The following is a 25,604-nucleotide window of genomic DNA, read 5'->3' on the forward strand; positions in this document are numbered from 1 at the left end:
GCTTTACTGCCTCGTTCGGTCACACAGGCGTGCTCTCGCGGCTGGTTCTCTCTTTCCCTCAGCCTCTTTCTCTTCCTCTCTCCCTCTCTCTCCCTACTCTCACTCCCTTTCTCTTTGAGACACACACACACACACACACAATTCACTCAGCTCATTCACAGGCACGGGTCAGGCAGCCTCACGTTTCACCTTGCACAGCCCCTGGCTGGGAGGAGAGGGAGCGTCTGCAAGGTGCAGCCGTCAGACAGGACTCTTCTCTCCACAGCTGAGTGAAGTTTAGTCAAGCAACCTGAGAGCTCCAGAGAAACCCGAGAAGAGCTGGAAGATGGGATTACAAAGTGCCACATCAATTCTGTGAAGAGCAAGACCAGCCACAGCAAAGGAAAAGGACAAACAGGTGCCTGGATCCAACAGAAATCCTTCAAGTACCAAAGCATCAGCAGAAGCTCTGCAAGGTTCTGTCTGCTCTTTCTGAATGGTTCCCGCTGAAAGCAGCTGCTGTTTCAAGGTACTGTGTGTAGCGGGGCAGCGAACGGGGTGCAAAATCATGCCGAATGCTTGCGCAAGGTGCACCTCGGGAGTCTGACCCACCATGTGCAAATGGACGTCGGCCGACCTCACCTCCATTGGCTTGGCCCGTCTCGGGCTGCCCCTGCAACCCTGCGCCCTTTCCCTCCGCCTGGCGTGCCTCTCCTTGCTCTTTCTGGCTGGCACCACTCTCGGAGGTTGCCCGACTGGACTGGGGCATGACCCCCTCCACTTGCTGGCACGGAGCACGAACTGCTCGTGGACTCTAGAGCGGCACACGCGCAGCTACAACCACCTAGAGGGCGACGTCCGGCTGCGGCGCCTGTACTCCGCCAACAAGTTCTTCCTCTGCATCGACAAGACGGGCAAGGTGGACGGCACCCGACGCAAGAACTATCCTGACAGTGAGTAGGCGGCAGAAATATGTGTCTGGAAAGGGTGGGGAGCTCATTATGTTGTAGTCTTCACTTTTACTGCCATAAGTGCACCGTCTTATCTTCTTTTATGGCTTCTTTTATCACTCGGGATTCCTCTGCCCTTTCTTTGGGTCATCAGACCTTACCTTGAATTGGTGTTGTGTTTGAGGAGCTAGCTGTTTCTAGGTAGGCTCTGGAATACCTGTGAGTAAAAGAATCACCTCATGGGTGAGCCATTGCCGTGTTTATAGTGAAGCAGAGTTAAGGAATCACAATGTGTCTGTTAGCCATTAAAATGGGCAGGGAATGAGGAGTCTGCTTTTTAAGAAGCTCGTCGAAGTTCAGACGCAAGACATCTACTCGTAATCAGCAAGTGTATCCTCAAACACTACAATATGTGTTAAGTATGTAGTATATTATACAGTAGTTATAATAATGGCTGAGAATTACCATTTTACTTTGACATTTCTGTTTTTAGGAACAGTTTGCAGGCTTTTAAGAGATTCGGAATTAACAGCAGACTTTATCTTAAGCCTCTTCTGGGGAACATCTTGAAACAGCAGGTGCAGTTGGTATGTTTGTTTTCCACAGGGATAAATCACCCGAATTTGCCTGTCATCAACAGGCTTCCTTGCGCCAAACGAATCACAAATTCTTGGGTCCCATGTGACTCTACATCTATTCTTTCTCAGCAACTGGAGCTTTACTCCATGAGACCCTACGTCAAGGGGTCAGCAGTGGCTATCTGTCAGTCTGGCTTTGAGCTTTAACAGCCACGAGACTGACACATTGTAGTTGTTTAGGGTTGGACGTGCAGAGTGCCCACTGTGAAGAGCATGAATCATCCTTTCCAGACCAGTTGCTCCAACTGGGAACACAGCTTGGGTCTGTTGGTTTGCAACTGTACTGTTTTTGAGGATACACTGAGTAGTTTTACATAAAATTGCATGGAAATATGGCAAAAATGAATATTAATGGTACCTGGTATGGTGCCTTTAAAGTGGCCAGGTTGATGTAAGCTTCTAGGCTCTGATCTGAAGATCAAGACAAATTATATGGACAGACCAAATTAAACTTAGTCTTTCACTTTTGGCTACATCTTGGTTCATCAAGGGTTCCATAGTAAAGGCAATGGTTACTGAATTAACCATATGAATGCACTATTGGTTCCTTGCATGTTAATGGTTCTTTTCTATGATGGAAAACATGTTGCACTGTAAAATGCATTTTAAAATGGTTCTAAATAGCACCAAAATGTGGCTATTGTTAAGTCATAAACCCTTCTGTTCCCTTCCTTTTTTCCTAAGAATGTACATTTTGTAGTACAACTACACATGTCTGGTAACTTTATCATCCCTTCTTCATGAATTTTGCAACCAGTGTTGGGTTGTGATAAACTCTAGGAGTGTCCTTGGCCAAGCACCACAGTGAATTTTATACATTTCTAGTTTCCAGAGCTCTGTCAGATCTGCTTAGTAGCCAGTGCTGAGCATGATTAGCTGAAATAGTGCAGTCCTCCAATGCAATTTGCTTGTACATTTGCCTACCGTCCTCTCATTTCCTGCTCCCGAATTTCAAAAGTGCCCCTTGAGTAGCGAGGGTCTCCTTCACCATGATATAATACATCTTGCGTAATGCTTATACGGCCCTGGGTTGTGCAGTTGAAAGAACAACACTCTGGAATATTTCCTGGCATAACATTTCATTGACAGCTTTACTGTCAGCAACCAAAGCAATCAAAATGCAGTTCACATAAATCAGAATGATCTATGTTATAACGCAGCTAAACGCAATCGCCATACAAAGCTTCCACTGTCTGATTGTTATTGATAACGTGCTCTAAATAAAACAGCTCACATCATGCACTGGGCATCATAATGAGCCATTTTCTTGCTCTAAATGTAGTCCTCTATCTTGCACTCTCATATGCTCTGTTCACATGTGGGCAGCTGCGCTGGTGAAGGTGCTGCCCACCTTGTCCTCTGCATAGCCCCCACGGTCTGTCAACACAGCGGCTTTTCCCAAACAGCCGGTGCTGCGCCCATTCCCTGTGCCCCCGCTCACTTTTTCCAGCCCCCGCTCCCGACTCCGCTCAGGTGCAAAAACAGTTGGAATTAGTCAACGGGCCCTCAGCTAATTGAGGTTGGAAAATATTGTATCAATCCCAGCAGACTGGAACAGCTGAGGGAAGACGCGGGCACACGAATTCAAAGAAGAGAGAGACAGGTTGAAAGTAGAGAGGAGGTGGAATGAAAAAAAAAAGGTTGGTGTGGGAATAATAGCGAGCCAGAGAAGCTTTTGTGTCCACGTACCGTTTGGGTGAATGGAGCGGTCCCCGTTTCAACCGCCACACAGTTTCAGCCGAAGGAAAACCTGGCAGCGATCTGAAGCGAACTTATTTTTTCAGATGTTCTGGTTTTAGCACGACCTTATTTGTTGGCATGCTCGTTTTAGGAAAGCACTGCTTCAGCCAACCACTAAAGTAAGCACACTACTTGCATAATTGTGCAAATAATGGCCAAGCAAATTTCATTCACAGCGTTTCAACACCATGCACTGGCACTGATTCCTGAAACTTGTTTTCGTCCTGGCCCTAGCTTTGAAGTTTTGAAATTCAAATTGGTTCAGTACTGATCGGTCGCGATAAGCCACTCGCTACTATACGAGCCTGATGGATAGCATGTCAGACAAGTTGTTCAGCCTGTGATAACATGTTAAGTGGATGAGCTCCTGCATAGTATGTTGAATTCATGGTTGAACAGGTTTTCCACTAAAAGTGAATGCACATGAAATGAGGAATGGGGATAATAAGCAAACAAACAAACAAATAAACTCACAAATCGGGTTACTGTCCTAGACTATGGGTCATCATTATCTCTATTGAATGGACTGTCATGTGATGAATGACCATTTTTTTCTATCCATTACCTGACAGCTGCCTGCTTGGAAGAGGTTGTTTTCCTTTTCATTTTTCATGTCACAGTTACTTATGAAATATTGCTGGCAGGCAGGACCTGCTTACATGATCTTTTTTCCCTGTAAATGGGACTTTAAAAAGGATACACTGTTGAAGCTTTGGGTGGGTGTGGATGAAGACATCAAATGCTTGATTTTGGGTCCAGGCACTGACACCGCACTTGGCCCTAAGGAAATAAAGTCATGCGACAGGCATAATCAGAAAAGTCACTTGTGTTAAAATATGGCCACTTTGCTGTTTGCCAGGCCTTTTCCTCCTTTCCTCCCCCCCTCCTTTTGCTCTCTCTCTCTCCTCTACTCTCTATTTCGGCTGTATTTCCAGGGCCTTGTGTCATGTTTACCAAGTTTCCCCTCACAGCTCTGCATCTCGCTTTACATGCTGCCCTTTTCCTTTGCTGTGATTTCATAGGCGTGTTGAGCTTGGACCCAAGTCACAGGAAGAAAATCATCCACCCGTTCTGAATATATTGTGGAATTATTTAAAACATATTTCAAAAAGAGAGACTGTCAGTCTATGGAGCCACAGAGAAGCCACAGAGGAGAGATTGTGTGCTACTAGTGCTGGCATATAGGGCAGCGGAGGTGAAAATGAATGCATATAGTAGTCATATTCATCACTTGACCCTTGTGTGTCAAATGAATCTTGTCATCTGAAGGAATGTGTTTTAACAGGCTTTAAAATACTGGCTTACCAACAGAGTTTGTCTCAGATTTACAGTCTAACGAATTTAACATTGAAATGTTAATGTAGCGATCGAATACTGTCATTCAGTGGCCAAGAATAATGAAGAGTTATACAATTATTCAATAAATAATGCAGAAACATTGATATTGGTATTGATACTTTGTCCTGCCAGGTATTAGCATAACATTATTTGTTTGCTAACTGGTTAAAAGCTTTCCTAAGTCCTGTTCAAGCTAGATTAGTTTAGCTAGCTATCAGTTAGCCAAAGTTGTATCAACTTGCCTTTAGCGAAACATCATAGCCTGGATGTTCATCTCAGGGTTAAGGGTAAAACACAATCTCCACACAATCTCCAGTAAATGCCAAACAGATTAGCTTTAGGCTAGTAAAATGGGCTCATTCAACTTACCAAATGCCACCCAACAAGATGGGAGTTGCATTGCTTTTTTGAGTGATGCTCAAGACATTTTCTTTTTCTTAGGCAAACACCAAAACATTTTAAAATGTTTTAGTCCTGTTTTGAACTTAAGGATAAATTAATTGTTCTTATTCGGGTAACTGATTGGCAAATAACTGCAACTTGAGTTTCATGGGGCTATTTTGCTTTGCTTTGCTTTGCTTTACCTTTTTTCTGCAAAGGTTATTTTACATGCATAGTAATGATAAAAACAATACTACTAACAAAATTAAATTAGAATCTCTTCTATCTGGTCATTTTGAGATGCGGGATATAGCACAGTGATAATGTGTGAGTTAAAGTTTATAATTTTTGTAAAAGCATAGTTCAGTAAAAGTTGTGTTGTGATATATTGTCATCTTTAATTTGGCCACAAAAAATTGAGGATTAGTTCAGGCAGGCTGCAAAGTGAGCTCAGGTCCCAGTCTCAAATCACCAGCTGTTATCAGCTGATCTTAGTCAGAGGAAGGCTCAGCTTATCACCTGCTACACTTACAACTGGTTATATTCATCAGGGCATTTAGTTAAGCTGGTTTAGCCTGCCCATTCTCACTGCTTCCTCTGCAAGCCACTTTGCTGCCCGCCTCCACCCCAACTCCGTCTTCATGTTGTCTGTCTTAATGTCATGTTTGTCATTGATACCTGCCCTGGTGGGGGGCCTTTCTGCTGCTGTCCCTGCCTTAGGCTTTCCATATCTGCACATAAATGGACAGGAAGGTATGTATTTTCTTAAATGAAAGAAATTTCTTTCAAAATTGCCAATGCCAAACAGGCTTTACTGTCAGAGGCTGCTCAGCTCAGCCCATTGTTGTTTTCTCTGAAGCCAGTTTGCCTGAGGCCTGTACGACAGCTGAGATTTTACTCGTGTTTTTCCCTAAATTTGAAGCTGTTTTGTCTGATGTCTAAAACCTGACATTGTGGTCTGAGGATGTAAAATGTACACTGTGGTTTTTTGCACAGGCCTGACATCTGCCTGCAGCACTGAGCGTGTCCAACAAGTGGAGCTCAACAGCTGCTGCAACAATTTCATCTGTAGTAGATACAGTAAATATGGTTTTAATGTAGGATATTATTTCACCCACATGTTAAACAGTTCAATTATGTTCATATCTGGGAATACTAGTATCTTCCTATTTTGTAATGTATGAAATAAATCAATAAATGAACAACAGATTTTTAGACTGGTGGTAAACAAGTTTTTACCATCACTTGGGGACTTTCACTGGGCACAGGCCTACTAAGCAGACTTGCTGGACATTGCAGATTCCAAGGTAAAGCATATTAAGCTCAAAAAGGGCTTTAGCCAGGAGTAGGTATTCTTTCTGCCATTTCCTTGAGGTTCGAAATCAGGACTGGCTGAAAAGACAATATGAGCTGCAATCATGTCTTATAGGTCTGCCATCATAAGTTCAGGCAAAAGGAATAAGTTGAATTTTAAAGACTAGTCATATAGCTGTCAGTACAGATGGACCTATTCAGTCTTTGCCACACCATGATTTTCCCTTCTTGAGACAAATCTAGAGGGCATTAAAAGAGAAACTGTTTACTTCAGCGAAGAGCACGGGCCTTGAGAGTCTGGTGGATATCCTGGTGCTGTTTAAGGGAATGTGGACACCAGGTGATTCCAGACACTTCCGTGAAGTCTGGGAATGTTGCTTACTTTTAGCCCAGAGGGGCTTCAGGGTGGATGTGGTGCCAAAGAGATGGGGAAAATCACATGAATCCTGCCCTTTTAATCCTTCCAAGTGGGGACACCAGTCCCGACTATAGTGGGAAAATACAGAAAGTCCATCTCTTGCCAGCTGTTCCTGGCACTAAGCAGAGACGAGGGAGAAAAATGAAATACACACACACATACACACACCCTGGGAATGGTGGAGGAAAAGTGTGCCAGTAGTGCTTTAATTAGTTTAACCTCTGGGGCGTCCAACGGCCAGGTTTGATACCGTGAATGGATGAAAAAAGGAATTTAGCAATTAGCAGCAAACAGCTCCTGTCTGACTTTGGCTCCACACTTTGTTTTACTGGGTTCATCAGTAGGTTTATTGACTCTGACTTTGGCTCCTGAAGGCTTTTTTTTTTTAGCCCGACATCCTGAGTACTTAAATCACAAGCTTAATATGTTGAGCTCTCTTCGCGAGTAATGACTTCCATTCAGGACGTCACTCAGTATCGAGCTAGCCTTCAAATACAAAAGGTTAAAGTTCTAAAGCCGCAAACCTGACTGTCAGCTTAATTTTTCTTTATAACAGTATAACATATTTACATAGGCCTTGATAGGCCTAATACATTGCATATTCTACACCAAATAGAACCTTCACTGTAGCTACAGAAGTTCAATAGACATTGCTCCAATAATGCACTCCACCAGCTAATCTGTTATGTTTGATGAAAATTGATCCAAGACCCAATGTTTTTTTTCCCTCAGTGAAAAGTCATTAGCACTCGTTATTATGATTATAAATTTTCGTGGGAGATGTAAAACACGTATTAATTAGATCTGTTGGGAGCCCAGAGCTAGGCTTACTCATGCGGCACCAGAAGCTAACATCTGCCAAAGGAAACAGTCATCCTCTCTGGACTCTGGGACTAAATGAAAGAGAGCAGACAGGCAGACAGACTCAGCCTCACTGTGTCAGGGTTGAGGTAGTGGGCAGCACCTCTTTATGAGACTCTGTGGGAATTTTAGGAGTTCTGAATTAACCTTTTGATTAAAACCCGTGTTAGCCCAGACAGTACGTTATGTTTTGGAAGCTGATTATCCACTGGCCTACCAGGGATTCCCCTGTATGTTGTCAAGAATTTCCTTTTTTTGGGGGGGGGGGGCACACCAGCTGCCTTTTGCATTGTGTAAAAATTTCATTATGAACCAATAGACCAATAGAAATGCTCCAAAATTGCTTGGAATTGAATCTCTTTACATGAACTTACATTAAAAGTGAAGAACATTTTTGCTGCTGTAAGGTTCCTATTGTGGAGATACTTGTTTTTTTTTTGGACAGCGACAATATGCTTATTAGATTTTTGAGACCTTTTGAGGTACCAAAAAGGGTTCTTTAGAGTAGTATGATAAAAGAACCATTTAAGAATACTTCAGTGTCTGGTTCTTGAAAAGTGGTTCTCAAACTCGGCCTCCAGAGAACCCATAAATTCCAGATTTTTGCTCCATCCTAATTTGCAATGCATAGGGAGAGAACAAAAAATATGGACCATCTGGTCCCTGAGGACTCATTTGAGCGCCACTGCTTATCCAGTCATTTTTGCAAATGAGACATGGGAGTGTGAAGAGCCACCAAAGGTTCTACATCAATTAAAGGTATTTCTTATAATCATGCCTCTAATCCAGGAGCCTCTTAGTAACCTTTATAGTTAAGAGTGTACTGTACATAACAAATACTAACTGGAAATATCGCTGATTTAATGTAAGTTTCCAGAGGAAGCGTACAGACTTATTACTCTCATTAATCTCGCTCTATAGTATGCATGAGATAGGCATGGTTTCCTTCTATATAGGACGGAAAACTTTTCAGCAGTTGCGAGACCTAACTCAGGCCCGGGAACTCATGCCCTGTTTGATCGTGCTGATACATCAGTAACTAAAGAACAAAATGGCCCTATTGAAACCAAGCCAATGTCTCTCTGCAAACCGTGAACAAACCTGACCTTACGGATCTCCAAGGGCCAAACGATAATGAGAATATGGCACACCCATGAGTGGGGCGCTCACCCGTCTGCCAGGACAGCACAGATACGCAGCTGATTGAGCTGTAAAAGGGCGCTATAAAAAAGAGTTGAGTCACAGCAAGAAAATTCAGGCCCTCCCTGTACCTGCTGAAGCTACGTCTACTGAACATATTACATTTGAAATGTAGGCTTTATAGTTAAAAAGTGAACTGAGTGATGAGAACACTGTAGGCTGTTTTTCCTATTAATGGAGAATCCATTCAGAACATTATGTAGCTATGCCCAGTCTGGGAGCAGCAGATTAGCATCGGCAGATCAGTACTGGGGCAGCTGGGGCAGCGGGGGTTTTGTTTTTTGCCCAAAAGCACAATAAGAAATACCCTTTCAGTCTTTGGATTGACCACTGAGTTACCAGCTATATGTCTATACGTTTTGAGACACATGCTCATCCAACTGCTGTGAGGATTTGATTGCATTCAGCCACATAAGCATTAGTGAGGTCAGGTACTGATGCTGAATGATTAGTTCTGGCCACTCTTGCTCATCCCAAAGTTATTGGATGGAGCTCCATCACTCCAGAGAACACAGCGAAGGGATTTATACCCCTCAAGCAGACGCTTGGCATTGAGCATGATGAACTCTTGTGGCTCATGTGCAGCTGCTCCAGAGCATCCCAATGTACTGGCAAAGCTTTTCAACTGAGATCGTATAAGTTCAAATGGAGCCTCCATCAGCAATGGGTGCAAATGAAAGTACCAGAAGGCATGTTTGGATACTTTAAATTGTTTAGGTATAGTGTATGTCAATGGGAACTGTGGATAATCGTGTAACCATGGCAACCAAGACATTTTGAGGAATACTGTGTGGTCCAGACGTTTCACACGATTCGATTTTTGCTTATCCTACTTTCATCTGATCCTAAATACTCACTTGTTCCCATGTCCATCCAAATGCTTATGTTGTAAGCGTAGACGTCCGCACCCAAAAAGAATCTCCCCTGATTCTACACAGACAGACACATCTGCTCACTGTCAGCATGACGTAACGGTTGTCACGAAAAATCCAGTGCTGCATTCTAATAAATAACAGCATTGCTGATTGTCTAGTATAAATATTTTCATTATGATATTTTCTCATAGAACTTTAAGGTAAATTCAGATTTGTAAACTTGATTACAGTCAAACTTTAATGGCACCAGCAACCAAGAACAAATCAGAGGATACACCACTGACCCACGGCTTAGTTATTGCCTGGCTTAAGAACAAAATGAAACTATAGGTGCGAGGCCTGTTTCCAGTTGCAAACACATCCAGATCTTTGCCCAGCTGTTTTACCTATTTATCCATCGATCATCTATATTCATAAACACTGGGAAGATGGGTTATCAATAATACACAACATAACACCCTTACAGTTTGTATAGGTGGCGTGTGTGCAGTCAAACGCAAACGTCTGGCCAAACACTTTGAAGGCCATCAGCACTGTTATCTCAACACCTTTACTTGAACTAATCATGGCCTGTTGAAATTTATGTTGTCAACAATGAAAAATTACCTATTGTATATATACAAACCAGCGACCCTGGCTGTATAAATATAGCGCTGTGAGCTACAGTCTGGTCTTTTGAAGCCTCAGTTGTCATACTGGAGGTCAGTTGTGGTAACCAAGGCCTTCTCAACAACACTGTGACAGAACTGTTCCTACAACAGTGTAGTGATATATATGGCAGGTCTAAGAACTTGTGGGGGTGGTTCTTTCAACAATAACTGAATGAGGCTTCAATAAAATTGTAATTGACTCTTATCATGAGGAGTCCTGTAGTAAATAAAATGATGAAATTTTGTTAGTGACGGCAGTGTTACTCATTCTGTCCTATCCCATAATAAGTGTGATAAAGCACCTTTAAGATACTGTTGTGGCTGTTCTAAGGAATATTGTTCACAAGTATTGTGTCATTTGTCTAGCTCTGCTTGTCATTTGGTAATTATAAATACTGATACTGACTTCTTGGAAACACTTTAGCAGCCTTTCATGTATGACCAATCAGGATTTTTTTATGGTATCTAAGTGGTTAGGCCTAAATTTCACTGGAAATTGAAAAGTAATTCTACTCAAGTACAATATGTTTATGTTGGGGTAAAATTTTCTTTTCTTATCTGCTGCTTATCCCTGATCTAGCTGGCACCTGCAAAACCACTATGCATATAAAAGCATTTAAAAAATTCCTTTGAACTTAGATTTTATAGTTCCATACCTTATTTAAGAGATTTAAAGGAATACCACAGAATGTGTAAAACTGTGACAGGCAGCAAAATATTTTATTAGCTACATTATACTGTCTTTACTAAGCTTACAACACATTGTACAACACTAATAGCTAGTTTCCTGATGTAAGTGGTAACTCAATAAAACCATAATAAGAATCGCTGCTTTCTTATACAGCCCAGGTTCTGTCTGTAAGTAGTAAATAGGTGTATACTACAAACCCAATTCCAAAAAAAAACAAAAAACTGGGACAGTAGGTCAAAAGGCAAATAAATACAGAAAGTATTTTAACAAAAACAAAAGATGGCATTTTATTTTTTTTTCTTATCAACTTTAAATTGTTCTTTTTTAATAAATATGCATTCATTCTGAAATGTATGCCTGTAAGACATAAAAATGTTGGTACAGGAGCAATTTAAAACTAGTAACAATGCGAAATGTTCAAAAAACATCATAAACAGGTGATGCAATTATGCTTAGGTATAAAAGAAGCATATAAGAAAGGCCTAGTCCTTCATGAGCAAGTAATACATCAGTAAAAAAAAATCCAACAATTTAAATATAACATTCCTCAGCCAAGAATTGCAAAGATTTTAAGCATTTCAGCCTCTATGGTGCATAATATCATCAAAAATGCAGGGAATCCAGAGGAATTTCTGTGCATAAAGAAAAAAGCCAAAAACCACAACTCAATGCCCATGACCTTCAGTCCCTTAGAAGGCACTACATTAAAACCCAGCATGCTTCCATGATGGACATCACCACATGGCTTGGGAACAACATGAAAAACTGCTGTCAAAAAACACTGTAGAGGCTTTATAAACTAGGAGAGAGGTCACTGGTTTTAAAATGAATAGGAAAGCTCATGATGCTCAACACTGTGCCTGTTTACGAGGAAATTCTTGCCCTTCAATAAAATAAGCAAATCAGCTTGCTGGTAAAGTTGCACACAGAAAAAACTCCACCTCATTGTGGAGATGTGTGAATGTGAAGGAGCCAGAACAAGCTGAAAAATCACATTTCTTTGTGTTATCTGAGACAAATGCTACAAACTTTTAATGCTGTTTTTGGTTGTATGAGTCTCTCCCCATTCAAAAACATAGGAACCTGGTGTTGTATAACTGGAAATAACTGCCTAGGGGCATTGCAAAGATGGCTGTCAAGTGGACAGACTTTCTTAGAATGACTTTGACACTGTCCGTTGCTTCATCCACAAATGCAAGTTAAGACTCTACTATGCACAGCAGAAGTCATATACCAACAACATACAGAAACGCTGCTGACTTCTTTGGGCTTGAGCTCAACTGAAATTCACTGATGCACAGTGAAAACATGTATTTTGGTCTGACGAGTCAACCTTTTAGACTGGTCATGGAAAACATGGATGTTGTATCCTCCAGGCCAAATAAGTAAAGGACCATCCAGATTGTTACCAATGTAAAGTTCATGGTATGAAGAGGTATTAGTGAGTAACTTGCAATCTGTGAAAGCACATGAATGTTGAACACATTTTGGTGCAACATATGCTGCCTTTTAGATGCTGTCTTTTTCAGCTCTGGCCATATTGATTTTATCATGACACCAAGCCGCATTATGCATGTGTTACAATGGTGGGGTGTTAGATTGGCCTGCCTGCAGTCCAGAACTGTCACCTATTGAAAATAATGACTTATTAAACTGTATAAAACTCAACATTTGACAACAAATGCTCTGTATGGTTGCACAGCTGCAGACTTGTATAACAGAGAAATGTATAACAATAGAATAGCAAAAATTATGCTTTCAAAACTGGATCAGTTTGTGTCTTCAGTCCCCAACCATTTAGTGAATGCTGTTTAAAGGAAAGTGATGTAACCCAACCTTTTTGGAACATGTTGCAGGCATCAAACTTGGAATGAGTGTATATTTACAAAAAACAATAAAGTTCATAAAGTCAAATGCACAAGATTATTTTCAATTTAATTTTCAACAGAATTCACTACTCATTACTGTTGTAATCAGCATCTCACACACTCTCCCAAATGTTTTGGAATTTGGAATTGTGTATAAGACCCTCATGTCTTTTACTTGCAGTTTACCCCATATAACTACCCCGTAATGTCTTGGTACTTGCCTTCTTTTCACTCAAAATGACTCAACAGTTCTTTGCCCTAGTAGTAGGAGAGGGGAGCCAGCAACCCGAAGGTCATGGGTTCGTATCCCAGGCCTCACTGGGTATTCCTTGTGTAAGGCATCTAACATTTTGGTGCCGTTTGTTTAGACTGTCTTGGAATCCAAAGATTCCAAAGATAGGCTATCTTATTATCCAAAATGAATTGCCTAGTTTTTTGCACAACTTATTTAACTGGGTACTATCTAGAACATAGTAGACTGTAAAATAAAGATACACCCACCTTCTAACAACAGATTTGAAAAGGTCCGAACTCAATTACCAAAGACCAAATAAACAGGTAAGAACATCTGTTTCATCTGTCACTATTCTGCACTCCAGATTACCCAAACACAAACTGGAAACCTCTCCAGTCGTCCGTAGCAGGACTTCCCCAGAGGAGTTATCGTTTGGCTCCACTGCTTGGTTGAGTGGGTCTCAGGCACCCCCTGCAAAGGATAGGGTTAAGGTCAAGGCCTCACTCACTGCTGGAGCCATTTGATAGGTCTGACAGGCAGCTGATGGCACTGTTGTGTTGTCTGTCACCTCCCTGTCTAGTTTGTCTCATTTCAATGCCATGAAACAGAGGGCAGGGACCGGCCACAGAGGCTGACCTGCCTCTGATCAGCCGAGTGGAACCCCCTGGACCTTGTTACATGCCCTCGTGCCACTGCGCTTCCCCTCTCTTAGCTACACTGAATGTCCAAAAGTTTGTAGACACCTGGTTATCCAACTGTTCTTGTTCTGTTAAAAGGAAAGCTTTTGCTGCAGTAACAGCCTCTACTTTTCTGGGAAGGCTTTCCACTAGATGTAGTGTGTAGGTGTAGATGTAAATTGCTGTGAGGATTTGATGGCTTTCAGCCACAAAAGCATTAGTGAGGTCAGGTACTGATGTCAAATGATTAGTTCTGGATCACGCCAACTCAATCACAAAGGTTTTGGATAAAGCTCCATCCAGAGAACACAGTTCTACTGCTCCAAAGCCCAAGGCTGGGGTGTTTTATACCCCTCAAGCTGATGCTTGGCATTGGGCATGGTGACCTTAGGCTCATTTGCAGCTGCTCCAGAGCATCACATTCTGTTGCCAATGCATTTCTATGGAGATTGTACAGACTATGTATATGCAGTTGACTTCCAAGTTAGACCTTCACATTCTTCCATATGGGTGGGGCAAAGACAAATGAGGTGGAAAAAATAAACAAACCACTATTGTGTAAATCTGTTTCTAGACAGAATCACTGCATCTGGCCAGGGAGAGCAGCTGTAGAAGCAACTTGATGCAATCAAGTGCTCCTCAGCAGTGAGCTAAGTCTTACTTGAATCACGTGAATCACATCGTGTTCCTCGAATCTGTCTGTAACTGTCAGCGATGGCTGTTTGCTTGCTCCCTGAGGAAGTGGTGCATGGTTCAGAAGGAGAGCTGCTCATTCTCATTCCTTCCTTGATTAAAGAAAAGCTCCTCCTTATGCTTGATTTCTGCCTCCCCCATAAACCATTCAGTGCCACACAGGAGCAGGAAAATGAGACCACAACTTCCTCCACCTTGTTCACCTCCATGGACCCCATGGGAGAACCAACTCCAGACCTCCAGTACTCTAAAGCTCTGGGTGGGATGATGAGTAATTATTGGTCAGCTGGCCTGTATTATAGCTCTGTTAATTAATGGGCTGTTCAGTGGCCCACCTTGGCTTCTGATAGGCTAAGTTTGTTAGGTAGCAGAAATTTCTAGACTCTTGCACCTTCAAAGCTAGGAGAGTTTAGTATTCATAAAGGTACACCTTTATACGTTCTTCACAACAACTGACACAGACCTACATAAACATTTATAAACACTTTTTCCAAGGGGTGTCATTTGTCATAAATGTTGCATTTGCCAGCTTTGATGTCAAGTTGACACATTTATGTCTGGTGACAGTGATCTTTTTCTGTTGTTAGGTTGTGTCGGGACACTTTCTGGGGTGAAACGACAGAGCTTATTTCACAGTGACATAATGCTGATAAGATACGGCTGGTTAAACAAAAGTGAGAACTTGCTGTGGCCCTTAAAGTGAATTTCATTTTACCATTTATGCAATTTGACACCTTAAATGGACAGAGCCTGCTGGCAGGCCCAAAGTGTGCATTGAAGTCCCTGTAGTTACTGAATAATAAGCCTTAGTACATAATAAGCCTGAAATTCTACGGGGTTAACCCCTTACCAAGCCATAAGCATATTACATACTTCTATGACCTAAGAAAAGCCCTATTAGTTTGCATTGGAGTCCCTGTAGTTACTGAATAATAATCCTGAGTATGTACTAAGCCTGGGATTTTAAGCGCTTAAACTATGTCATTTCATCAGAGTTATGTCATTGTGAAATACAGTAAGCTTCAGTCAGTTGTTATAGCAACTATGCCATTTTACCCCAGACAATCATGAGCTGATGTAGGTGACATGACAACTTCACATCAAAGTTGTCATGATAGACCCATTGGAATAAGCCTTTGCAAATGTTTATGTAGGTTCATGTCAGTTTTCATGATGAGCTTATGAACACTGCCCTACATTAAGGCAAATTTAAGGTAATGTGACTAAGAGCAAGATTACAACTTTATGGATCTAGAGGGTTAAACTACTCTCCACCCTTCTCACCTATTCTGACTCGGGATTACCCTGTTGTGTTCATTTAGAGTACCTTTGCCATTAATATCATTCTGAACTTTGTCATGATGAGTCACTTGATAAGATTACTGTTCTCATAATCAGTTCAGTACAGAGTTGATTCACTGAAGATCAACTACAGCAGTTTATTAGTCCCTGTCTTTAATCTATACTTCAGAAACACTTAGACGAATGGAGGCTACTCATGTCTACTGAACATGTGCAAATCAGACAGATCAGGCTTGTCTGAGGGAATGATGGTATCGTCCAGTCTCTGACCCCAGGACCATTGACTCTGGAAGTGGCCTCTTTATCTAGCACAGTAATTGACTAATGAAAGACTTCCGCTGTTCCATGAGACTCGTCATCTTCTGCTGGCTAGTGAGGGGGTGCAAACGTGGGCTGTATTCATGAGAGGGCAGATTGTAAGTGTGGAAGGGTGCTTTATTGAGATGTTTCTTACTCTTTTATTAAGTAGAGTTGCACTGTTAAAAATAAAGCTGCCAAAAAGTCTTTGAATCATGCCAGATAAGACTTTTGGTTCTTTTAAAAAGAAAAATGTGGTTCTTTAAAGAATATTTTTTGTGAAATTAAAGTTAGAGTTAAAAATAAAGGTACCAAAAAGTGTTTTTTGGAGCAAAAAAGGCACACTTTTGGTTCCTTGAAGAACTCTTCAATGGACGATTCTTTAAAGAACTAGTTGTACAAATCAGTTTTGGAGCGTAAAGAGTCTATATAAGGTTTATAAACCCTCACATGTAAAAGGTTCTGCACCAACTAGGGTTTTTTGTAGAGCTGTATTTTTGTAAATGATATGTGGAGTATGGAGAACCCTTTCAAAGTTTAAAGAACCTCCACATAATGCAACAAGGTTCTACACCAATGAAAGGTCTTCTATTTTTAGTAAATGATATTCGGAGTCTGGAGAACCTTTTTGAAATTTAAAGAACCTCCACAACAGGTACAAGGTTCAACATCAATCTTTACTTTCCTAAAACCTATTTTTTGTAACAGAGGCGTGGAGTATGAAGAACTGTTTTAAAGTTTAAAGAACCTCCACATAAGAAGATTCTTCACCGATTAGAGTTCTTTCCTAGAACCATATATCAAAGTGAAGAACAATTTAGGAGCCTTTAATAAGAGCAAATCTCTCTCTTGCATTTGCATGAACTTAATACAGAACCATCCATCAACAATGCCCAACGATATGCCTTATAATAATATGGGTAACACTTTTTAATAGCAAGCTCTAATATGCAGCAACTTCATAATAATCTAACAGTTTATTGTTGATGGTTAATAATTATTACATATTGACATGAATATTAAACATTTATTTTGTAGAATCATAATCATTATTATAGTTTGTTAATAATGATTTAGTTATTTGGTACTCATAACATAAACTATAACTCTTAAGCATTTACTTAGTCATATAAGAACAATTCATCATAATTATAAATGAATTTTCTACATCTTGTTTTAAGTGTGTAAGTACTTTGTAAGTACTTGAGTAAGTGCTTTGTGATGCATAAACTTTTCTTTAACGCATAATTAATAACTGGTTAATGAATATTTTTTTAAAAATGATAACTATCATTATCATTGGACCCCTGTTATTATGACTTTATAATTTATAAATATCATTACATAGTGCTTTAATTACTTGTACAGCATCAAGTACGTGGTTAATAATTATAATAATAGCACTTTATCAATTAACAAGTTACAATTATATACAGTCATATGCAAAAGTTTGAGCACCCATGGTCAAATTCCATGGTGAGAATAAGTTAACACACCCTCTACAGACAACACACTTCTGCACATTTTAAAACAGAATTATTGCTTATTTCCTGAATTTGTATATATATATATATATATATATATATATATATATATATATATATATATATATATATAAATATATATGTATATATAAAAATATATATGTATATATAAAACATGAAATTATGGCACTTTAAAACAGAATTATTGCTTATTTCCTGAATTTGTATGTATATATATATATATATATATATATATATATATATTTATATATATATAAATATATAGGTATATATAAAAATATATATGTATATATAAAACATGAAATTATGGCACATTTTATATTTCACACTAAAACTAGTAGAAAAATGCCTGAGCCCTGTTCAGACTTCTGCACATGACTATAATTAGTGACTAATAATTAATTAACAAACTATTATACAATGATTATGTTGCCATTTCTAGAAGTGTTATTATGAAGTGTTGCCATATTTAAATCACATATGAAAATCAAATTTAGTTTGTATATTTAAATTAAAAAAAAAGAAACTTTCCAGCAGGTTAAGGGAAACGACTGAGCGAGTCAAAGAGAAACAACTAGACAAGGCAGGACGAAAAACAGTGAAAGAAAGAGAGCGAGAGAGGGATGGAAGGAGGGGGCCCCGGGTCCCAGGCCATGTCTGGGTCTGTCTCTTTGTCCCCAGCTGACCCCTGCTCCCCTGCCTGGCCTCTGCGCCTCTCACCTGGCCCGTCTCTCTGTGTGCGGGGGGTAACGGGATACCTGTCACTGGCACTAATGGCCTTTGAAGGACCTGGCTAATCCCCAGAGGCTGCATTCAGCAAGGCATAAAGGGGGAACGGGGCCGAGGGCAGGCCCCTGAAACTGTACAAGCGGCGGATTGTGTGAGAGGGAACATCACCCAAGTGTGCAGTTCAGTCGAGGCAGTGTGAGAAAGGGCTTTCATCCGAGCAAAAGGCTACCGCCACCGCCGGTTCCAGCTTACACTGCCCTAATTACCGGCCTAATGGTGTATACAAAACGTCATTTCGAAACATGCTGCTTTAAAAGCGAAAGCGATGACCTCTATAATGCAATAGCAGTGTGAAGAATAGCTGCTTAAACACAGTCATGTGAGTTTCCGAAACGGAACTCCTTGCTGCATTGAATATTTCTTTTCTTTTTCTGTCAGGACAGTTTGAGTGAATGTGGCATATGTTTTATTATATTGTAACATGATGAAGCTCAAGACGAGAAAGAGAGACTGAGTCCCAGACAGGTGTTTTATATTATAGCCCAAGGACATTTATTAGGGAGGACAGTGAATGCTTGGCAAGGCTGTTAAACTTTACCGAGTGTGACATGGTCAAAAAGGTTTGTTTCTTTTTAAACGATGAAGATTAAATCACCTGCCATATGTGAGCTGTAAATTCCCCAAAATAAAATCTGGGATCACTGTTAGCAGTGGACTGGACATATTGCACTATTATATCTGACAGTATTCTCTGGCCAGCTGTTCCACACTTTGTTCAAATGGGATCTCCTTTTGAATTCTTTGGATTAAAATAAAGTTTACCAATGGTAAGCAGTGACTATTAGAGCTGGGCCTTCAGTTTGGGCCATAAATGTCAAAACTACAGTCAACGAACGAGAAAATAAAAACCTGTAGATAATGCTAATTATCTTGCACCCCTGTGGGATTTCTGGTGCTGGTGGACAAAATGTTTTCGCTGCTGATGTGAACGTATTTTCATGATGGTCCACACCAAACGAGTGTTTAACCTTAGTGGAACACAGGCAAGAAACTAATGGTGAATCAATAGCACTTGACTTTAGAACATGTTAATGTATTTTTGGCAATAATCCAATAATCGGATAATCCAATTAATCATAAAGAAGCTGAGATCAAGTAGGGTTCATTTTTACTATTTTGATTGTGATAAATGTAGGTGTTACGCATCACAGTTTTCATGCAATCATTAGATATATATCAAAGTTCTATGAGAGGGGTACATTAATAGGTTAGCAAAAATAAAGGTCAATTTTTGACACAGATGAAGGCAAACATGACAGTAACAGAGCACTTGTATCTTCGTCAAATTTCTAACCAATCAGTAAAAACTTGTGTATTATTTGGTGCACCAAGGAAAAAGTTAGAATGTCACAAAAGCCCCAACTCAGGGGCAAACTTCAGCAAACTAGGTGTGAAAACAGTCTAAACAGTCTATTAACACAGTCGTAGATTTTAAGAAGGTTGGAACAGTATGTTAAATACTTCAAATAAAAAAAGTGATTAGTAAAGTGATTAGTCAATTCTGTTTGAACTGTATTCAATTTAAAACAGTACAAAAACACAATATATGGGTGTCATCAGAGATTTGCAAATTATCCATGCATTGGCACTAATACAATCCCATACCATAACAGACCCTGACTTTGGAACTTTGCACTGGTAACAATCTGGATGGTCCTTTTCTTCTTTGGTCCAAGGACACAGTGTCCATTATTTCCACAACTAATCTGAAAGGATGACTCATCAGTCAATACATGTTTCCATCATCATTATGCACATCAGTCCTTTTCAGATGAGCTTGAACCCAGAGAAGTCGGCGGTGTTTCTGGATATTTGTTGATATATGCCTTCCGATGTGCATAGTACAGTCTTGTCTTGCATTTGTGGATGCAGTAATTAACAGTGGTTTGTTAAATTATTTCTGCACCCATAAGGTGATATCCATCACAGAAGCATGCTGTTTTAAATGCAGTGCTGTCTGAGGGACTTGAAGGTCACAGGCATTCAGTTACTTTTTATGCCAAGAGATTCCTTGAATCTTTTGATGATATTATGCAGCGTAAAGGGTGAAATACCTAAAATCCTTGCTATCACTCATTGAGGAATATGTTGGGTTAATCACCGTAGTTTCTTATAAAGGACTTGGCCCTTCCTTGATGTTGCTTTTATACAATTGCATCACCTTTGTTTAAGATGCTTGGTTTTAAGATCTCTTTTGAACATGTCACAACATTCCTTGTCTTAAATTGCTTCTGTTCTCACTTTTTTCAGTGGAAAAAATTTCAGAATATGAGTATATTCAGAAAAACAATGAAGTTGATAAGATAAAACATTAAATATCTTTTATTTGCATTTCACATACTATCCCAACTTTTTTGGAACATGGTACATCGTCACTGTAAATTTGCTCTTAAATTACACTTGAATTGGCATTCAAAAGTCTTAAAAAGTTTTACATTTAACTTGAGGATGCCTGCAGACACCCTCATCCTCACATGAATTTCCTTTCTACTTCAACCACACATACACATGCACACCAACATGCTGGGTTTGTTTGCTCTCAGGTTCCTTCCCAGTTACATTATTCTTGGTCAGCCTTCTTCTAAAAACAGCAAAGACCACACAAATTATAACATCATTAATTATGAGAAGTTATGTTTATTACTGCTGGGATGTCATGACTGCTAAATTAGACGTGAGGATCATTCTAAGTGGCGAATACTATTTGAAAGCAAGCCAGACAGCCACAGTACACACAATACTGCCTCTGGTTAAACAAGGAGGTCGGCATGAAAATTCTGCATCTGTCACATCTTAACTCCTCAATCAAAGTCTGGCACTGCAGCAAGAGAAGGAAAAGAAAATATGAATGTATATGTGGATGGAAGTGGTCCCAGGGGTGTGAGGCAAGCTGTAAAGCAGAGGTCACTCTGTGTGTGTATGTGTTGTTTGAGACGTGTGTCATAGCCTTTTGGGTGGGATGAATAAATCTTGCTGGACTTCAGAGGCTTAATAGGTATGATGCACGTCCGGAAACACATGCTTGTGCAAAGACTCCCACAGCTGGCCCTCTGTAGACTCTCTCCAGAACACTCTACCTGCGAGCTTGTAGAAGACGCACATTTTATAACTCAGTACCAACTAGCAAGAAAACAAAAGTGTTGCAAGCATCTCATGCAATAGGCAAAGTCAGGAAGTGCTGCAAATTTGGCAAACAATCTAAACACCTAAACAGGCCAGACTCGATTTTCACTCAGAAATAACACTGAGCTTCAGATGTTGCTCATAAACGTTTTATTTTGAAGCAGCTGCTTTTGGAGCATGGCTGCTTTCTGGGATTTTTAAACAACATCAGCTGTTCAAATTCTAATCAGCATGACTAGCTGTGTCTTGTTAGTCACAGGCCTTTTGAATGATCTCTACCATGACTGGCTATTTCTCTCTGAATAAACCACTGAAAAGACTTTCCCTTACAAGGGTTTTACTTACTTTAGATTACTCTTACAGGAAGTAATAAGTAATCCCGTTAAAATTTGAGAGAAGTCATTAGTACTTTTTAATGGATTACTTTTCTTGAGCAACAACCATGTACAATTATAGCATTTAGTAGATGCTCTTTTCCGGAGGAACTTACAAAAGTGCTTTGTTGTCCACACAGAGAATGTATCCTAGCTAGTACAAAAAGTCTGAAGCACCTATAAACTAAAATATTGCTAGAAACAAAAGTTAGTGCTGATACCAAGTAAGAAATATACAAAATAGAGAACTGAAACATAAGTGCAATACAATACGTTTCAATAGGTGCTACTAGTGTTCAGTTAGGTGTTTGACAAAGGGATGGGTATTTAGTTCAGACAGCTGGGAGAAATTTGCTCCACCACTTGGGTGCCAGGACAGGAAACAACACTGATGCTTGTTTTCCATGCATCCTGAAGGATGGTGGGTCAAGCTGAGCTGTACTTGAGGCTCAAATGGCTCTAAGTGTGGGTCATTTTGGCCATTGTCATTGGGTAAAGAGGGGCTGGTCAAATTTAGGGTTTGTAGGCAAGCATCAAGGCTTTATATGTTATGCGGGCAGCTATAGGAAGCCAGTGAAGTGACATGGTGAACCTTGGAAGACTGAAGATAAGCCATGCTGCTGCTTTTCTGGATCAGTTACAAGGGCCTGATGACCTGCAGTAGAAGTCCAACCAGGAGGAGGTTGCAGTAGACAAGCCAAGAGACTGAACACGCAGCTAGATAGCCAACCTAGAGAGAAAGGGTCAAATCCTCCAGATGTTGTAGAGGAGAGACCTGCATGACAGATTGTGAGGTTATGAACTGATAACTGGTCATCTAGAATCACACCAAGGCTTCTTGCATCTTTAGTTGGAATGACCAAGGAGTTCTGAAATGAGATGGCAACATCATGGTGAGTACCTGTAGTTCTGTAGTTCTAGCTAGGATTCAGTTCAGCTTCAGGAGGTGGGCTACCGCTCATGAAGAGATGTCAGCCAGACATGCCGAGATGTGACTGGAAACCTGAGCTTCAGAAGGCAGGAAAGAAAAGATTAGCTCAGTGTCCACCCAAACACTAGTTAGGTAGTCTTCCATATCACTCAATACCAAGCTGGAAGGGTGAAGACTAGCAAGTATTTCCTTGCTAGCGATGTGAAGCACCACTGCCTCCTTTTAAAGCCTCACTAATGCAACAACATCAACTAACAGACGTGCACATTGGCTAGCATTGTGCTTAAGCTCCCGGCTGCTGGTCATGAATGGCTGTGGCATCACTGGGGATTGAACTGGCCTCCAAATGCTCAGGTGGTTGCACTTCTCAGGGCATCATTTTTTATTTATTTAGTTTATTTATATTTACTGCATGGTGCCCCTAAGTGCTAGAAAAGCAATAAAGTGCAAAGAGGTGCAACCTTTTAGGCCTGTGATTTCACAGATGAATGTCACATAGACCAAAACTTGCACACTTTTGCATTCTGTTGTATGTCTGGTTGCTATTAAAATCAACCTGAAGTAAAAACTGACATTTTTACCCTTTTAGTTCATGTCCCTGGTCATATTGGGCACATATCATCGTTTTTCATAACCATCCATCAAAATGTGATAATTTTTGCCCACTTCAAAGTTTGCCACCCCCAACTGTCATCAAGAGAATACACTCAGTCAACTCAGAGACGCTCTCTGATACTGTGTTTAAATTTAATATTTTGAAAAATCATGACATTGTTTATTTGTATTATTATTTTGTGGTTTCAATAGTCCTGCCCACCTGCTACAAATATGTTTTTAGATAATGTGATGGCACATTGAGTCATGCTGTGCTGTTTTTCATATCATGAGGTCGAACAGTAACAAGGTAGAAGTGGCCATCATCTTTACCAAAGTTATCAAACATATTTCAGGCTCTGAACTGGATACATGAAACAAGCCTCTGACTTTTGACTGTGATCATATACGAGAAATGAAGGTCTATCATTTGAAAGAGCTTGAACACAAACTTGGAGAATTATGGTAATTCAAATGAACGTTAGTTATGCCGAAAAGACAATTTCCTGACTTAATTTTCTGACATTACCTCTAATTTCAACTGTCAAACCAAATGCAAATGTCTTTAAAATTGCAACATGTGGTTTGAGAATCATGCTCTTGAACAGGCTGACCTTCACAGAGATGCAACTCACTTGTTTACTGTCACTGTCCTTGACATGTCACATGCAAGCTCACCTCAGCCATAGACATCATCATGCTATCAGGTTGCAGGATCACCGCTGACATGCTCACGCTTGTTGCTGTGTAAGCTTGGAAACCTCAGCACATCAACAGTAATCTTTATTTCTTTATTACTGAGCCTTATCTCCACTACTCTTCTCTGTATAGAACCATGAGCACTCAAAGAACCATTTGTAAAGAACATGTAAACATGTAAAGAACAATTTAAACATGCAAATGGTTCTTTGAGTGTTCATGGTTCTATATAGAACCATTGTCCTCACAAAAGAATCCTTGAAGAACCATCTTTTTTAAGAGTGTAGCCAAAGTTACACTGCCATTTCCAATATGTGAACGCTGAAAACACCTGAAGAGGTAAACCTGACCACGCTATGTGGGCTCCAAACTGCGAGCCCAAGGCCCCGAGCGGCCCGAAACCGTAGCTCTCACAAGTCGGCACCAAGCTGTCCTGAGCAGTAGCGGCTGGTGTGGCCTTTTGTGGTTTGAAAGCCCACCACACACAGGCCGAGACGGAGGCCTGCTCGGGAGCACCTCGGAGGAGGCAGATCAGATCAAAGGTCCTGGTCACGGCCATTAGGCCCGGCAGCGAGGATCCCAACATGAAAAGCCTGTGTTTTGAAAGGGAGGCATACAAGAGAAAAAGAAGGAGTAGAAAAAAAAACAACAGTGCCCTCTCTTAGCAAACTGTGAAATAATTGAAAAGGTATGTCAATCAAGGGCGAAGGCACTGTTGGAACCCAGAGATTCCCAGGCTTTTTTCTGAGGGGGCGACAGGCCAGAGAGAGAGAGAGATGCTGAAGGGGGTGACCTGAGAAATTAAAGACCTCCAGGAAGAGAAGAAGGCAGTTGGGAAAAGCTAGAGAAACTTTGCCCAATCTTTCACTCAGTCTACCCCCTCCTTCTCTTTTAATTGAGGTGGGAGGAACCTTGCTCTTTGTGACAAAAGCCGGGTCATTAATAAGTCCTTGTCGGCTTCCAGATCTCAGGTAGGTAACAAAAGCCTATTGGGAGCAAAGGGCCAGTTGAAGGAAACATAATTTTATGACCCTCCTGACCCCATAACACCACCACTACTAAGACCTTATTACTACCATCTACAACCCTTAGTCCCCCTCCTTCTCCTCATCCAACTATAATTTCGACAAAAGAAACTCAGTGAGAGTTCCCTTTTCTCTCTCCGCTTCTCTTTTTACCTTTTTTTAAGGTCAAAAAAGGACTGAATGATCTGAAGATGGGCTCACTTCCAACAAAGTGTATGGGGTGGGGGCTAAAAGAGACGACTGAAAGAGTATACAAAAAGAATAAAAAAGACCAAGCAAAGGCCTTGTTCCACGCTTTGAGAAATCCCACGCAAGGTCGGAAAACGGCCAGTCCACAGTTGACTAAGCACATATAGACCAGGATTTGCTTGTAGTAGCTGTGGCAGTTTATTGACAGTTCGGGCCAAAACGTGACAAAGGTTAAGAGAAGTTGCCAAGGGCTAAAGAAAAGCAAACT

The 25,604-nt window shown here is 40.6% G+C and overlaps 1 protein-coding gene across 1 annotated transcript in view; it reads left to right on the top strand.

Annotated features, from left to right (window-relative positions):
• The window catches only part of fgf22 (fibroblast growth factor 22), a 39,821-nt gene continuing 14,217 nt past the window's right edge, over window positions 1–25,604 (top strand). The window contains exon 1 of the mRNA XM_036587381.1: window positions 1–932. Coding sequence (XP_036443274.1) covers window positions 593–932 — 340 coding nt within the window. The 5' untranslated portion in view covers window positions 1–592. The remainder of the gene's footprint in view (window positions 933–25,604) is intronic.

Source organism: Colossoma macropomum, unplaced genomic scaffold (assembly GCF_904425465.1).
Source record: "Colossoma macropomum unplaced genomic scaffold, Colossoma_macropomum, whole genome shotgun sequence".
Lineage (NCBI taxonomy): Eukaryota > Metazoa > Chordata > Actinopteri > Characiformes > Serrasalmidae > Colossoma > Colossoma macropomum.